General features: G+C 37.5%; 1 protein-coding gene across 1 annotated transcript in view; it reads left to right on the forward strand.

Annotated features, from left to right (window-relative positions):
• Window positions 1-16,573, forward strand: part of gng7 (guanine nucleotide binding protein (G protein), gamma 7) — a 27,338-nt gene extending 10,765 nt beyond the window's left edge. Inside the window, exons 3-4 of the mRNA XM_016510107.1 lie at window positions 13,113-13,234; window positions 14,192-16,573. Of these exons, the coding sequence (XP_016365593.1) occupies window positions 13,154-13,234; window positions 14,192-14,317 (207 nt within the window). The 5' untranslated portion in view covers window positions 13,113-13,153 and the 3' untranslated portion in view covers window positions 14,318-16,573. The remainder of the gene's footprint in view (window positions 1-13,112; window positions 13,235-14,191) is intronic.
• The last annotated feature ends 614 nt before the right edge of the window (window positions 16,574-17,187 follow it).

Consider the following 17,187-nt stretch of genomic DNA (forward strand, 5'->3'; position numbering starts at 1 on the left):
GTCATGGGCTGTCGCCGGCCAACGTGTTGTTGGTGTTTTTTCAATGTATGCTTCAGACACGGGTCACGATGAGGCGTTCCCCCCCATAGCGACCCCTAGAGGACGCAGTGTCTCGTTCCCTACTCAGGGAACCATGGTTACATAAGTAACCTGAGACGTTCTGTATGCATAGAATGGCTGGATGACAAAATATGCAGTATACAACCCGAGCACACAGTGTGGAATGCTGTATCCCACAGTGCCATATACTCGACTCAAACTTCTATTGCTAGTGTGGCAAATTAACTGAAAGTGATATCGACTGTTATTTATTTATTTGTTTGTTTTCTTCCTCATTATTAGATCAGGCTGTGTTGATTTGACATTTGGAGACAAAAAAAAGAAAAATAAATAAATAAATAGTCTTTTATTGTATATATTAATAAGTTTAAGTGTATATATTATAAGATGTGTGTATAAATATAACATTAATTAATATTACATTTACTGTATTACATAAAATAATAATGTAAAATAATACATTAAAATAATACTGTAGAAAGTACAGTGTATAACATTCAAGCATTATTTCTCACATTTGAGGCCTTTAAAAAATGACACAGATGTGCTGTGTCGAGGCTAGTCATGCAGTGGGCGATATTGGCTAACCCGTGACCACTGGCACCCAAGACTCAACTTTGACCCAAGTCTGAAACAAGTTGACCCTTCCCATAGCTAGACGGGGGATCCTGGCTGCTCAACACCCAGAGCGCAATCATGGGAACAGGGTGCTGCAGCTGACACCTGGCTGTTTTGCCACCAACACACCAAAACATTTTTCAGTCCTACAGCTAAACACTTGAAACAACAAACTCTATTATCTGGCTCTCTTATATGAAATTACTAATTATACTGCTTTTCTTTTCAATACCCTTAAAGGCTCGGCAGATATTCAGATAATAGTCTTGGTGTGGACTAGGCTGTCTGCTGGTGTTGGTGATAAATACAGTTTTCCTCTCATACTTAAGCAAGTAGGTTAAGCTCCCGGAGCACTGACCTATTTTTAGGGCCTTTCCACGCTTTGTAAACTTCCTCAACATGGGGAAGATTTAAGAGAAGAGGTGTGGCTTCCGAACACTGAGTCCTGTCCTGCAAACCAAGGCCAAAGGTTTAGCAGTCATACATAACTGCTCTGAAAAAAACAATTTTCATGGGTTTCGGTTTAATCTAAGGCTGCATGATTTATTTTTCAAGCATTTCTATTTAAATTAAAACAACACAAATTCTTTTTGATGGCTATACACATTCAAAACAAGCTAAAAAAATGTCATTGCTATTTTATCTTTTAATCAAGACTATCAAATTATCATGATCATTTTTGTAGTTAATTGTGCAGCTTTAGTTTGATCACTGCAAAATATAACCATGCTGGAAAAAGGACGTGTAATTTAAGAATGCTGTTGTTTTTTAAATGCATCGTACCGACCAATTGTCTGTATGATGCATTTAAAAAACAACAGCATTCTTGGCACCTGACCAGGTCTTTACATGTAGTCCTGCAATAGAGGAAGAAGCTCAAAGACTCTCATTTGTTTACTTTCTTCAGGTCAAGGAAATATGTTGTATTCAAGAAGTATATATATATATTTTTTTTTTACCATTTACAGGAACAGTTTTCCTGACTGCCTCCATTTCACCGCAACAACAACAAAAACACTTCGCACTCAGTCACCTGTCCCAATAACATATCTAATTGGATCATCCTAGCAGCCTTTCCATGTAGTCCTTTGCATGTAAACAGACCTGGTAGCTCTGTTGTGGTACAGAAGTCAGTTACACTCTTTTCACTGAGGGTGGCATGTTTGGGAAAGCAGGAGTGAGGTTTGACACCTGTGCAGCTGATATCTGCAGCAGCCCTTCTCAGCAGGAGTCCAGTGGGGACTAGGTCAGTAATCCTCTGCCATGCATGTGAACTGCCTGCTTTACGCAGTTTCACAACAGAGGTGTGAAATGCCCTGCCATATATCTCTCTAATGCCCTGCTGTTTTAGGTGGCGGCAGACACCGAGAGCGACTGCAGACCGACTCTAAACATTCCGTCTCATTCTCTCTCCCCCTTGGTCACCATTTATAAAACTGTGTGACATTAGTGAATTGTCACTTTAATAAAGCTGCCTCCATTCCTGCCATAGTAATTATCAAGATTTGTCTCCATTACAAGTCATGTGCAATTGATTCCATGTGCTTCAGTTTGGAAACGTCTCTCTTGTTCAATAATGACTTGTTGTACCTAAGGGGAGGCATTTTAATCATTGTGTGAATTATACTCGACTATATGACAGATAAATTAATCAGTTACCCTTGAATGGGCTGTTTGTTGGTCTGTACATATGCATGAGATTGATGGTTTACAAAAACAATGAACTCAGCTAACTGGAAAAAAAAAAAAAACTCTACATAGATGACCACAATTATATTAATAAGCTTGTATTGCTATTTTCTTTGTGATTTGTTTAACAGGAGCCATAACATTTAAAATACACCATTAAACAAATGTCATGTGAAAATATTCTTTATGTTGATTCTTTATTAATTTTGGCATTCGGTGTGTGAATATTTTCATGATTTAAAAAAAAAAGTTTTAATGTTAAGTGCACTCTGTGCACATCAGTGTTAGTTTAGCATTATTTACCATATTCAAGTCAAATGTTAGGCTACTGTAATGATGGGTCAAATGATGAAGGCGAGATGAGGCGGATCCAGGTGCAGATGATGGAGTAAAACAAGAAACAAAGAGCAGGTGCAAAACCAGGCAAACAAGACATGAGCATCTACAGGGAAACACAAGAACACAGGCTTAAACAGAACAACGCCTGACAATGAACAAGCAAACACAGGGGTATGTATACACAGGTTAGCAAGGGGGTGGAGCTAATGAATTGCCATTACAACTAATAGGGGTAGCTATGGAAACAAACAAGGTAGGCAAAGGAACAATGGGGACATGAACTAAACACAGGAAACACTTCAACATAAAGGTCCTTGAACAGAGAAACAGAGAAAAAAAAAACAGAGAAGCACAAGACAGTTATTATAACAACTACATCCCAAATATGTGTTTTTTTCTCTCTCAACAATGCCGTTTTGACCCAGTGCAACGTATTTTCTGGAAAATGGTATATACTACTATTATATTAATATTTTTAATTAGCTTTAATTTTTATGTTTTCGTTTTAATGTCAGTTCACGTTTTAATAATTTTGCTATGTGTTTGTCATTTTTATTAGTTTTTTATATTTCTATATGAAGAGTTCATTTGCAAAAACCGATAACTCCATTTTAAATTTTTTTTCAGAAATCACGTTTTTTTTTTGCGCATTCCAAGTAATATCAGTCAAACTGCAGTTGGGTTGTTTTGATTAAGTAATAATAACTTAAATACAGGTAATTTACAAAATTAAAGTTCATTGAAAGTATGTTTTTTTACATATTAAAAGTTAGTTTTATAGCAAAAGCAGATAACTCCAACAGTCGTTTTTTTGGCAAAAGCAGATAACTCCACATTTCATGTTTTAGAGTTTAAAAAAACTGTCACCTGACCTGAATACAGCACTCTGATTCGCTAAAATGGACTTATCGGCTTCTGTTCAAAAACAACAAGGGCACTTGTCGGCTTCTGCAGTAAAACGTGAACTCGCGATGCCTTGAAAGTGGACAAAACCGGCTTTTTTGACGAACCGTGTTTAGGGTTCAGATCACGCTATATGTGGAGAATAATGCACGGCAATCAGCTCATTTTTTTAAAAGTGGCATTATCGTTTTTTGCAAATGAAAAAACTCTTCATATATAAAAATATGTAAAAATGCATTTGAAGATTCTCCATTTGTTCTGTTCACTCGTGGTTTGTGGACTCTACTGCGATTGGATTGACCTTGACTATTTCTAAATTATGTAATCTTCACATAGCTTACATAATAATCATAGGTGCTTAAATCACCAGTGCATGTTTGCATTAAGAGAATGCCTTCCATCAGTGGATTATTTGCAGCTTTTCATTGCAACGAGTTGGCTCAAAATGCAATAAAGTTTATTAGGTTGTTCTCTCATGACCATGTTGTAGTCATTGAAGAAGTCTGTATTTATATTTCAAGAAGGAATGGAGAACATTAGGTGAACTGCCTGTTGAACCATGCGCATGTGTCTCTTGTTTGTGTATATAGAGCTTGGAGGAGATGCGTGTAATTTGCGTCATGGGATGTAGATTCAAGTAAAGCAGCATAGCGGTCAGCGGAGGAGGGTGTCAGTACAGTAGAACTTTGGAACTTATCAGATGTCACAGAGGTTACACAGAGGTCATCTAGTGGGCTGTTTGGAGAGATAGACAAGCTCTGTAGCGCTGCACAACAGCACGCTGTCACTTCCTGCAGCTATAATATCAGATTCAAAGAGAAAGAGGAAGGGTTTTCCAGTAAGAATGCAAGACTCTGGGTCAAAGATCACACTGGCCTTTCTTGTAGCCTTGGACAGTTTGCATAGTCATTCTAAATTATACTAAGCCTTTTGCAGGTGTTCTGCAACACTTTATCTTAGGTATGCTATGCACAATATGTCTGTGCCATATTGGTTATTGGCCAGTATTAGTGATTTGTTTTATCAGTAGATATTGGAAATATATTTCTCAGTATTTTATATTTAACTGTGCATGCTTCTTACCCCCAGGGTTATTTTAATATTATTTATATGATATGATATTATTTATTAACATTTTATATGAGCTTGTAATTTTATATTTTCAGTTTCAGTTTGTTTCTATAAAGCTTTAGTTAATTTTTATTTTTAGTTATAGTAATTTTAGTACTTTTTATTTCAGTTAGTTGGCAATTGGCAACATTTCTCATTTTTGTTTAGTTTCTCATTAGTTTGTCTTCTAATATTTAATTTATTTACCTTTATTTCAATTACTAAAAACACATTTTTTTGATTTAGTTAACAACATTGAATACCTTTGCTGTCATCTAACGCTTACTTAAATTGAATCTTTAAAAATGTGTATAATTTAATAACAAAATGAATATCCTATAATATCCCATACTTTACATTATAATGTTGTGATGCCTAAATTCATTTTGTAGCATTTAAAAGCATCATTGGGAATATCCATTGGGAATTGATTAGATCATTGGATTGTTGTTGTTTGCTATTGCTGCGATCTAATGTGAAAGACAATTGTCCCGTCCTCGTGCCGGTGCACATGTCATCAGAGAAGAGAATTTTAATTTTAGAAAAATATTTATGTGCATGATTAAATTATTAATAAAAAACACTACAGTATTTCATAAAATACTAAAATTGTCCATTTTGATTTTTTAATGACTTTAAGTTAGTAGTGGACAGTGCTGTGACCGAATGCTATGTTATGTAATGGACGCATCGGCTCAGAATCCTCCAGATAAGTGCCACTCATACTTACTGGACGCTGCGTCACACCCCTTAGGAGTTCCCCACTTCCGTCTGTTCAGCTTCCTTTGCCCTTATAAGGAAGAGGCCCGGGGGAGGAAGTCGGTTGTTGTGAAAGAGGCCGGTTAGTCACTTTTTTCTGTTCTGCCCTGTATGCTTGTTTACTGCCTGATCACAATGGTTAATTACTAAACACCTGGCTCTGATTCTCACCTCAAAGGCCTTGTTTGTTGCAATGTGCACGCACATTATGCTGGAACCACATGTTTGCATGAGTGACCGTTGAGTGAGCCAAATCTCCCACTTCTAGACACTCTCAATCACAAAGGGTCTGACCAGCTTACATACTCTTGGAGGTCAGTGAATCATGAAAAGTCTGTAATGATTTGTGCCATCCTGTAAATACTCAATTCTCAGAATAGGAAGAGGGCAAGACGCAGCAGTTGTTTGTTTTTTTGTTCCACTGCTGATGTTTATCAGCTCCTGCACCTTCCTGAGTCACGTAGAGTTTCTCACATATTTCTAGATCCGGTTTTCGGGCAACCTAAATGTTTCGTCATTGCAGAAAAACTGTTTATGCTTCAGTTTCTTTCCATCCATGACTGAAAAAAAAAATCACCTATGAAGTAGATCCGAAGAGGGTAAGGCTCTCCCACACATGCTCTTTGTGTTTTGACTTGATACACTTTCTGACCTCATCCTCCTGTCACCTTCATTCCAGGCTTTGTAGGTGCAAGGTTATCATTCATTTTTCCTCCTGCCCACGTTTTTAACCTCACCCCAGCCTCTTTGCAGAGTCTGCAAAATTGGTGCCTCCTCCCAAGGCAGTAGGGAAACATGTTTCTTTGCTTTTCTGGCATTGTCTGGCGACAGGGGTGTTGTGCATATTTAACCTTGCCCCTATTTTCAGTATCTGTTGCTGATAGAGGGAACCTTTTACTTGTAAAGTGTCACAGTGGTTGTTGGTTTGCATGTCTTTGCATACAAGTTCCATTGCAGATTGTAAGTATAAAAAAAAAAAATCAGTACAATGCATGTGTTGATTGGTTGGTTTTTAATATTTTCATGTTCATATGGTCTTGCTCTTTTAGTTCTGTTTATTTCCACTGAATTTCAGCTGATCTGAGAGAATGTGAAAGTTCTGAAAAATCCTTTAAATTAAAAATCCATTAATTAAAATTACAATATTATGTTGCACTAAACTAAATTTTAAGCTAAGAAGTTAAAGTTGTGATGTTTCATTGTCCTTTCCATATTTTTTTTTATTTAGTAAATGCATTAAAATACATTAAATGTATACTGTCATTCAAAAAGTTTGGAGTCAGCAAGATTATTTTTAAGAAATTAAATTAAATTGATCTTTTCAGCAAGGACAGATTAAATTGATTAAAATTGACAGTAAGGAAATGTATAATGCTATAAAAGAATTTCGCTTCAAACATTCTTCCGAAATTTCTATTCATCAAAGAATCCTGAAAAAATACCACAATTCATCATCATCAGCATAATAAGAAGATTATTAAGAGCACCAAATCAGAATACTAGAATGATTTCTGAAGGATCATGTGACATTGAAGACTGGAGTATTGGCTGCTGAAAATTCAGCTTTGCTATCACAAGAATAAATTACATTTTAAAATGCAGTAAATTAGAAAACCTTTTTAAAATTGTAATAATAATATTTCACAATATTAATAACATTTCTTACTGTATTTTGCATCAAACAAATGCTTAGTTGGTGAGCATAAAAGAACAATCCCAAAATTTTGAATGTAAAATTAAATTGTAAAGTATATGACTTTGTACATCAGTTCAGATGACACTTCAATACAGATACAAATTACTATTTTAATGGCTTTGCAATGTAAGCATCATATGCAAAACCCATTAAAGTGGTCACATAAACACATCATTATACAGTAGAACAGGCTTAAAATGCTGCAGTCAGTTTTTTTGTTGTCTGTACACCAAGGAGTCCTAAAAAGGTCGAAGTACCCTGTTTTATAGCGTGTTCACTATTGCATGGTGCATTAGTATATCCCATTAAGAGTATGTATGGCTTACATGTGTTGTGAAACCAGGATTTGTGGTGGTCACAATAGCTTCATGTTACATTCAGCATAAATTGCATAGGACAGCATTCCTACAATTCCTCCGGCGGGTAAACACATGCTTAATTAATTCCTTGGCATAATCTTTCACTTGATGATCATTTAAAGGCATTATCATAAAGTGGATTGACTTGAGCTATTCAGATCTTCTCAAATCCCTCTTTTGTCTGCCTTTTTGTTGAACAAGTTTTTACAGGGTGGTGTAGGTACCACAGAGTGATGCACACACCGGCAATGCCAGATCCACCTGTCTGATCAAATGTTTCGATGGGGTGTTGGCGGCGTTGCGCCGGTCCCTACCTCAAGAATTCAACATCATCATCACCATCATTATAATTAAACTGTAAGCTCACCATATTGTTGCTAGGGACCTTTTTGTAAAGAAAAGGCCACTTTGAACAGTCCCATATTGCTCATTATTATAAACAATCAGGTTTTTGTTTTGCATGCCACATATGTCTGCCAGAACTCTATCAGTAATGGTTCTGCAGGGAACACGTTGTATAAGCCTGTCCAAACAGTTCAGTCATTTGTCCCTCTGTCTATTTTTCTGTCTGCCTGGCCACGAGTCTGTCTGTCTCAGTGTCTCTACACATCCGTTTGTTTCCCCCACCGGTCACACCCTCACACACGGACACAAGCACACGAACGTTCTGTGACCCCTCTGTGCTTATGCATGCTGACGTGAGCAAACACTCACGTCACATGATCTCAGCTGGGAGATGAGAAATCCCATTAATTTCCTTTCGTTTTGCTTCCTTGCCCCTCATTTCCCTCCCCTCCAAGTGTGCTGCTATGCTGGAAAGTCCTGTACTGTAAGCCGAGCAAAACACTTCTGGCATTTCGGTGTGCAGCTGATCAAGCTTGTATGTATTTTCAGTTTCTGATTCTTGTAAGAAGCTTTGCAGCAGCTGACTGAGCCTGTCAGGAACAGGGAAGGGTGGGGTATGTAGTCATGTTGATCATTTGGAGTCACAGTGGTGCAGCATTGCAACTGTGAACTTATAATGAACTCATGAATTACCATGAATTAGAAAAATAATGAATGTTTTGCACACTCTCTGTCTGCAGTTGGATTAAAAAACAAGACAGTCATGCCTTAAACTCACGCTACTGGTTGTGCCAATGTTGCTGCGTCAAAATGGATGCGATGCTAAGACAAAAAGAGCAGTGTTTTGACGTTGCTGCTTTTTCTTACGTATCTATTTACAAATCTATTTACTTTCTACTTTGACTGATTGGTGGTTAGCTGGCTTTTAGGACGCTAGTGTACTCCTGAACGTTGACAGAATTTACTTTTAGCATGTATTCGCTTCTAAAATACAGTCTTTTTCTTCTAGTAAAACTGCCCAAAAATTGATGACTCATCCTGTACTACACAGATTCTTGTCCAGTCAAATGCTGCATCCCCGTGCAACCAACTAGCTGGTAGTAAATTATGGTTCAGGGATGATGTAACTGCAGCTTATTGGAATTTTTTTTTTTTTAATTAATGGCAAATGAAAAGTCTTTGACCAGTTCTGCACAAACTTCCTGTTTCAGTGGTCAGTTTTGAGGTTAGCAAGATTTTATTTTAATTAATACTTGTGTTCACCAAGGATGCATTAAACTAATCAATAGTGATAGTAAGGATATTAATAATGGTACAAAAGATTTTCTATTTCAAATAAATTATTTTTTAAACTTTCTATTCATCAGCGAATCAGGTAAAAATGTATCACGGTTTCCCCAAAAATATTAAGCTGCACAACAGTTTTCAACATGATAATAATAAGAAATGTTTCTTGGGCACAAAATCATCATATTAAACTGATTTCTAAAGGATCGTGTGACACTGAAGACTGGAGTAACAGCTGCTGAAAATTCAAAATTCTGCCAGCACAACAATAAATTACATTTTAAAGTAGAACACAGTTATTTTAAATTGTAATAATATTTCACAATGTTTCTGATTTTACTGTAAATGCAGTCTTGGTGAGCATAAGAAACTTCATTCAAAAACATTATACCGACCCCAAATTTTAAAACTCAGGAATGGCCATAGTGTTTACTGCTACTCATGAATGTGATTGCATTTTTTGTACCAAGCTATTTTAAGCATTGTTATAACAACTTAAACTGTCTAAGTACAGCATAAACAACTATTAGGAATAATGAAGCAGCTATTAAGCAGCTATTATTTTCACAAGCTTCTATAATGAGCAGGCACAAATTCCAATGGCCTAAATAATCACTAGACTCAAATTTCATTGGAAGTCATTTTATGAGATGATCTTTCCTGGCCAGGCTCAATGGGCCGTTGATCAGGTCTTCTTGATGGCCAGAGCTCTTTCTGTTTTCCTTCCTCTCTCGCCGCAGTAATATACGGTATTCCCGCCGAGAGCTCAAAGAGCGGGAATGTAGGGAGGCATCTGGAGCCTGGTGAGATTACTAAGCGAGCCACCAGGTGTCCGTTAGAGGCAGGGGATTTTTGATTTAATACTGGCGCTTGATTGGAAAGCTGGCGGGAACTACCGCCTGCAAAGCCACACGTATCAGAGCAGACTGTGTCCAAACAGAATGATGCATACTTCACATTCTCACTTGACTACTGTTTACATGCTACATCCTGGATTTACAAGTGTCTTTTGATTTTTAGATGCTTCAGAGACATACCAAATGGGTCATAAGGAGAAAAAAAAAACATGGGAAGCATGCTTGATTTTGTTGTATGGTCTGTTAGTTGCATTTACTGGTAGCACATTAAGTTCAGTTTGCTAAAGCATTAGGTATCATGAACAATGAACAACATGTTTTGCAGCATTTATTAAAGTTAGTTTATGTCAACAAATAAAGCCTTGTCTATTCGCTGTATATTTTGGGTAAATTGTAATTATTGTTGAATATGTAACTGCTCAAAGTGGCTTAAAATAGCGCACAGGGACTCAAGGGTGGGGTGCAGTTTTCCAGTGCCCCCTTCCTCCTCCTCTTCCTCATTGGTTCAGAATGCCACAGAGTGGAGAAAGAGATGCCTGTTTTGGAGACTCTCCTTGGCGCTGCAGACCACAGGGTGTGATTGCACGTGAGCCTGGTTCCAGCTCAGAGAGAGAGAATGAGGAGTATGTAAGTCATGGATAAAGGTTAATAATCCTCACTGACTCTGAAGAGGAAATAAAGATCCAGAGGGAGTTCAGCACACTCAGTGGTGCCTTGTGATACTGTCTAAACCTCTCTAATTTTTTAACCTACTTTTTGTAGAGTAAATGTGTTGTAAAATGTTGATAAATGCACATCTGTGAGCACACAACCCCTTGTGAAAAAGTATACTTTAGCATACTTTTAAAAAGAGTATGTATTAAATAAATAATATGCTTTAAAAGAATGCACTACTACTGTTTTTAGATTCTTAATTGCATGTTAATTGCAATAAAACTAAAGTTAAACTAAAGTTTAATTTGCAAACTGCACTTTTAGAAGTTAAGAAACAGTCATGAAAGTGAACTCTCTTTAATTACACTTAAGTGGCCTTTATTTCATTAATAGTAGATTCTCTGCAAGTACAAATGTTTAACTATATTTGCAGATTTGAAGTGCACAAATAAGTGCACATACAATACAATTAAGAACACTTCTTTTTCACAAGGGTAGTCACATGTGAAGTCAAACTAACATCTTTATAATGTGATTTTACTTTGCACATGCATTTCTTACCTCAAATATTTGATTGCACAGATGAGATGAAGTCTGTGCATGGACAATGCACAAAACCTGCTGTAACTTGATAATAACTGAAAAAGTAAACTTACTTTATGTAATGCGCCGCCTTGTTTTAATCTGCACTGGTGCAGTTGCAATGTAGACTGTTTGTTGTAGAGCTGAAAGTATAATGCATCTGTGTGGATTCACTTTTTCAAGCACACTTGTAGTTGCAAAACAGCCAAATTACCAATAATTCAGTTGCAACATTCCAATTTATTCCCAAATACACTTAAGCTACATTTCTCACTTTTGTGCATGTAAAACTTACTACTTTTCAGTAGATTAGGTTAAATCACAGCAGCCTACATGGAGCCTTCTTGGTACACACTATGGCTCTATCCAAATCTTGCAGTTTTCCTGTGAGGGTTTACTTTTTAAAAGAGGAAGATGTGGTTGGAAAAAAACTGTGCAGAGAGACATCTAGAGAGACCTGTATGTTTGAATGAATATGCCAATGTATTCTAGAGTGCTGCAATTATGAATGCAGGGCCGCTGTGCCCATTTCCTGGAATGCAGCACACGGAGCCGTGAAAGAGACTGTGTTTGCTGTGAGAAGACAAAGCCCAGGCACTAAGCAACATGTGTTTAGAACTACGGCCCCTTCTAGGAACGTCCTGGAATGCCAGGGGTGCTGCGCTGGTTTGGGAGAGCACGCGTGTGGAGCAAAGGGAGGGGGCGTACAAGGAGTGTGTTTGTCTCCAGAAAGAACCAAACCTTTCACTGCCTCCAGTGTTTCCTGTGTTTCTGCGGTTACTTTGATAGTCACCTCTCTGTGGGTGTGCCGATATTCAAATTTACTCGGTGTTGCTAAGTGGTTCTTAAAATGACCTTTTGGAGGATGTGGCTGCATGAAAGGCTTGTGTTGAGCAAATCTCCTGACATGAGCACAGTCAAAACGGTTTATGCTATGAAAACCAGTATGACTTTTATTTTTCTGTGGAACACAAAAGATTGTATTTTGAAAAATTTAATATGAACTTAAATTTTCTCAACTCAAATTTTCTCAACTTAATTTTTTTTTTCCATCCATACAATGAAAGTTAGTGGGATCCAGTGTTTTGGACCCCATTGAAAAACATTCTTCATATCATGATGGAAATGTTCTCAGTTTTATTTTGTTACTCCTTTTTATTTTATAGGTGCGTGCCTATCTGTCCCCACACATTTTGTTTGTAAGAGCACTTGGTCCTAAAACAAGAAGGGAGAAGATAATGCACTGTGTTTAGCCTCAGAGGACAGATGCACCTGTTTTCAGTTGTACCGTTAGTCTGATTGATGGGTCCCCTGAACTGGGTGGTCTGGACTGATGTTGCTGGGTAGTTGTGTGGTCGGAGCTGTCAGACCGATATCTTGATTTACATGTATATTATTATTTATATAGCTAAACTATTCTGGAGGCCTGACTTTCTCAAGTTATCAGACATGATTGTAATTTAAAGGGATCGTTCACCCAAAAAGAAAAATTCCGTTTACTCGCCCTCATGTTGTTCCAAACTTGTATTTGTTTCAACTGTTTTTGTCCATATATTGAAAATCAGTGAGATTCAAAATGATACAACTTCTCTTACCATAAAATTGCCACAACTGATTTATCAGCATTTTTGAAAAGGTCTTGTTCATACAGGATCTCTAAACGGTAATTTACCAGTAAAGACTGTATGTGTGAAAGGGGCTAATGTCTTCTAAAAGTATGTAGTGAGTTTGAAAGCACCTCAAGAAGCATTTTATCTCATTTATCACATACATTGTCCATACGTAATACTGTATATATATATGCTTTAAATTCTGCTTCCGTTTTAATCTTGCTGCATTTTCGTTTTGTTGTAGAATTTTCTTCTTTTATTCGGCACAATAACCGATGGCAGAGAATGTCGACGACTAATAACATAGCCCAGGCCAGGAAGTTGGTGGAGCAGCTGAGGATCGAGGCAGGCTTCGAACGTATTAAGGTACACAAGGTTTCATTATATATAGTGTAACATGCTCTCTATCAAGCAGTGTTTTTTTTTTCCTCTTAAAGGGGTCATATGATGCGATTTAAATTTTTCCTTTCTCTTTGGAGTGTTACAAGCTCTTGGTGCATAAAGAAGATCTGTAAAGTTGCAAAGACTAAAGTCTCAAATCCAAAGAGATATTCTTTATAAAAGTTAAGAGTCAGCCACGCCTACCTAAAACGGCTCGTTCTAACACGCCCCCACATATCTACATCACTATGTGGAAATACACCAAATACACAAAATAATGTTCTTTTTAGCAGCATCATATGACCCCTTTAAATAATGATTGTTACATTGGTGGCTTGGTGGTTGAATGAGAAAAACTGTTTGAATAATCCTGTTAAATTTACTGTGACTGTATTACAAGGTACCTGTTTGTTTTACACCTTACATCCGTGAAGTTCATTAAGTAATATAACGTTACTATGACCATAAACTTGAACTACTAAAATCTACTTTTTACCTTAAAAAATGAACCACCATTATAATAAAGGTGGCACAATAGAAAGCCATATGATGAATCAGAGTTCATCTTAAGTGCCGTCATATATAGACAATTCACAGGGTCATACACGATTCATCAGGGTAATGCGCATGACACTAAAATAATGCAATAAACATGAACTAAATAACAGAAAATGTAACACAAAATGCTCTGATGTACATTACTTCAATAAGAAATACATTTGTTTAAAATATTAATGTCCTTTTACTGTTTTCACTGTAAATATTATTGTGGTACTGTCAAATTTTTGTTTTTTTGAATGTGTTTTACAGTAAAATTACATATAATGAAATGTTAAACCATTCACAATTTTTCACTGTGTATGGTAACCAATTAACAGATTTTCACTCTGTATCACCATTTCTCCCTCTTCCTCTCTCTCTCTCTCTCTGTCTTTTCCCCAGGTGTCTAAGGCTGCTGCAGACCTCATGAGTTACTGTGAGCAGCATGCCCGCAGTGACCCTCTTCTGGTGGGGGTTCCCACCTCAGAGAATCCTTTCAAAGACAAGAAGCCTTGCATCATTCTATAGCTACTTTGTCTAGGCCAGCTATCCCAATCCCTCTTTAACCGCTGCCCATCCCCAGTCAATGGGCAATTCAGTCCAACACTTCTTTTTACCTGGGATCCACAGTATTCTCCAGAAAATAAATGCCACACTCTCTCGGTAAATATAAAAAGGGGCAATATCTGAACAGCTAGCGTCATGTAGCCCGGCTTTGAGTGAATCTATATGAATAAATCTGCACAGCACGCCTGTCTAAATTCATGCATATAGATGTACTTAACAGGAGGTGGCAGATTTCAAATTTGTAAACTATTTCAAAAGATTACACAGAGACTGAGAGATACTCCAGCATGTTTTTCAGTGCAGCGGCTGACCTTGTTACCATAGGTGATGGTGGAGAGTAGAGGAAGACAGTCATGATTATGCTGACTGACTAGCTGGCTAGCCCAGTCACACTGTGGTAAACGCTTGATCAGTATTAACCCTGCATTGTTACTTCGAATCTGCAAGCTAAAGGTTCATTCTAGATTTGTATGGCCAAAATTGAATCCAGGTATGCTTACCTTTATCAAAACAGCACATTTCATGTTTTACAAAGGGATTCAAGACATTAACCAGAGTTGCCAATATTTTTACTTTTTTTTTCTCAGTCCGTTTGTGAGCTGTTTTTTTCTTTCTTTTCATCATTAAAAACTCATTAGGCTTAATGCTTTGTTTTTTCCCCCCTATTGTTTATACTATATTTCAGAATCCTCAAACACTAAGTTATAAAGGAATAATTTTATATAATGCAGAAAATATATTTACCTAATAATATCCTTCCCAGTCCTCTCCGAAAGTGCAGTTCAGTATAAAAATTTAGCCCTGTTATCTGAGAGATTAATTTTAAATGAATAAACAACATTTGTGGTATTTGGTATCAAATATATCAAATCATAATGAATATTTATGATCCTAAAAGCAGAGGCTTAGACATGCCTCGTAAAATTGAGTCATTTTGAATTCGAAGCCCTTGATAAGGACAATTTTTTTTTTTTTTCTCTAAAGCCAAACTTGATTGTAAAATCCATACAGAAGGAAAAAACATGTATAAACTTTCTTTTGGATATGTTCAGAGGTGTTAACTTTGAGAATAGCTGTTTGGATTTGTTTGTTCCAATTTCTTCTTTCTATGGAAACATGGATTCTGGTCATTGAGTATGATACTGTACAGTGTTTGATAACTAAAGCGCATTAATTTTTTTTGTGGATGTTTTATCTTTTTGTAATCTTTGTGTAACATTTCCGTTTCTTCCATCATTTATATTTAACCATTCAGTTTGTCCTCTTTAAGACGAGGCAAAAGATGCGAGCGAAGGAATTGATGGATGGCTCCAGTGCTTGTACATGTGATAGTGAATAGGGAATGTGGAATGGATTGTTGACACAATGCCCACGCAAGGTGCGTAAAGGTGTTGTTCGAGGCACGTTTCATGAGGTGGTCTGTGTTGTTAAGTCTATCTAAGGGCAGGATGTGCAACAGGCCATCGGGTTTGGCTCAGCCTGAGCAGTCACATGCAAAAGATGAGGGGCAAGGTCAACCCACAACTCTGAATGTCTAATGTGCACCCACCACATGATGCACAATCTTTTGGAGTGACGGTTTTCAAAGGTCACTCAAACAGTCACTCGCAGTATTCAGCTAAGTGCTAAAAACAGAATTCCCCCATTGCCCCGCTTCAAATGCTGGAAAATAACAACACAGTGCAGGAAATAGGGGCTCGTAGTGGGACAGAGGGGGCCTGTGCTCCTCGCGGCCAACGGGATACTGTCATCAGCTCCTGTATTAAGAATGACTAAGGCGTGTGGAGGTCACGAGTGCTGTGACTCATCTAGTGAGCAACAGAATCACGCTGCTGCCCATCAGTGGACAGGGCTGCTTCAGCGACATCACTTCCTGTTAAGCCTGAGCAGAGCAGTATAGTGGCTTAATGCATTTCAAAGTAACTAGAGAAAAACAGACACTTAAGGAGATAAAGAACCATATTATATAAAGATGAAGGATTATAATTGAATCAATTCAAGTGTTACAATAGATACTTTTAGATTTTTCCATCACTGACGATGTTATTGCAAAAGAAGAGTCACTTAGTAGTCCACATTAGGATGAAGCCTTTCTGGACACGTGCGAAGTGCTCAAATGTGCCAAGCTAGTGCTAAAATAAATCTAGCACTGCAAAAGTTTTTTGACCAGCCACCAGCCAAACTTGCTGTACCACGTTTGATGGTGTTACACTGGAGCGAACACTGTGAAAGTCAGCTAAGCTAAGTTAGCTCGTTAGCTTGAGTTCTCCACCCACTTGACTCACAGTGCTGGGATACACTGTGTGCTCCAAAGTATAGCGTTTACCTGAAGTATGCTAAAAAACTCCCCCACACTTGGGTTTAATAAGACTCCGCAAGCATTTCGCGGCTTTCTACGTTGGGAGACCTGCTGTTAGGACGAGGGAGCTTGTCCGTTTCTAATCTGCGTTGCGTGCAGCGAGAACATTTAAGGTGCTGAGGAGGCCGTGATACCTTAACCTCAATTCCTCGTTCCCAAACGTTGTTCGACTTCACACACCATCGAGCTCTTTCATGACCATGAGAGGTGAGATTTAGGCTTTGTGTGGGTAATATCTGTAGCTGAGTCCTTAGCCAGTAGATTTCAATCTCAGCCTGTCCCATTACTTTGTGTTTTTTTCCTGTGTATGCATATGTATCTTTCTGCCTTGATTATGAAGAAATATATCTATTTTTTGTAATTCTTCTTCTCGGATGTGCCATAAATCATGTTTTCTTGCACACTGTTAATATTTTGTGGATATTGCTGTTGGAAATTGTAGATGAGTAGATGAAATAAAATAAAGACAAAA

The sequence above is a fragment of the Sinocyclocheilus rhinocerous genome, unplaced genomic scaffold, assembly GCF_001515625.1.
Source record: "Sinocyclocheilus rhinocerous isolate Xijiao unplaced genomic scaffold, SAMN03320098_v1.1 scaffold444, whole genome shotgun sequence".
Lineage (NCBI taxonomy): Eukaryota > Metazoa > Chordata > Actinopteri > Cypriniformes > Cyprinidae > Sinocyclocheilus > Sinocyclocheilus rhinocerous.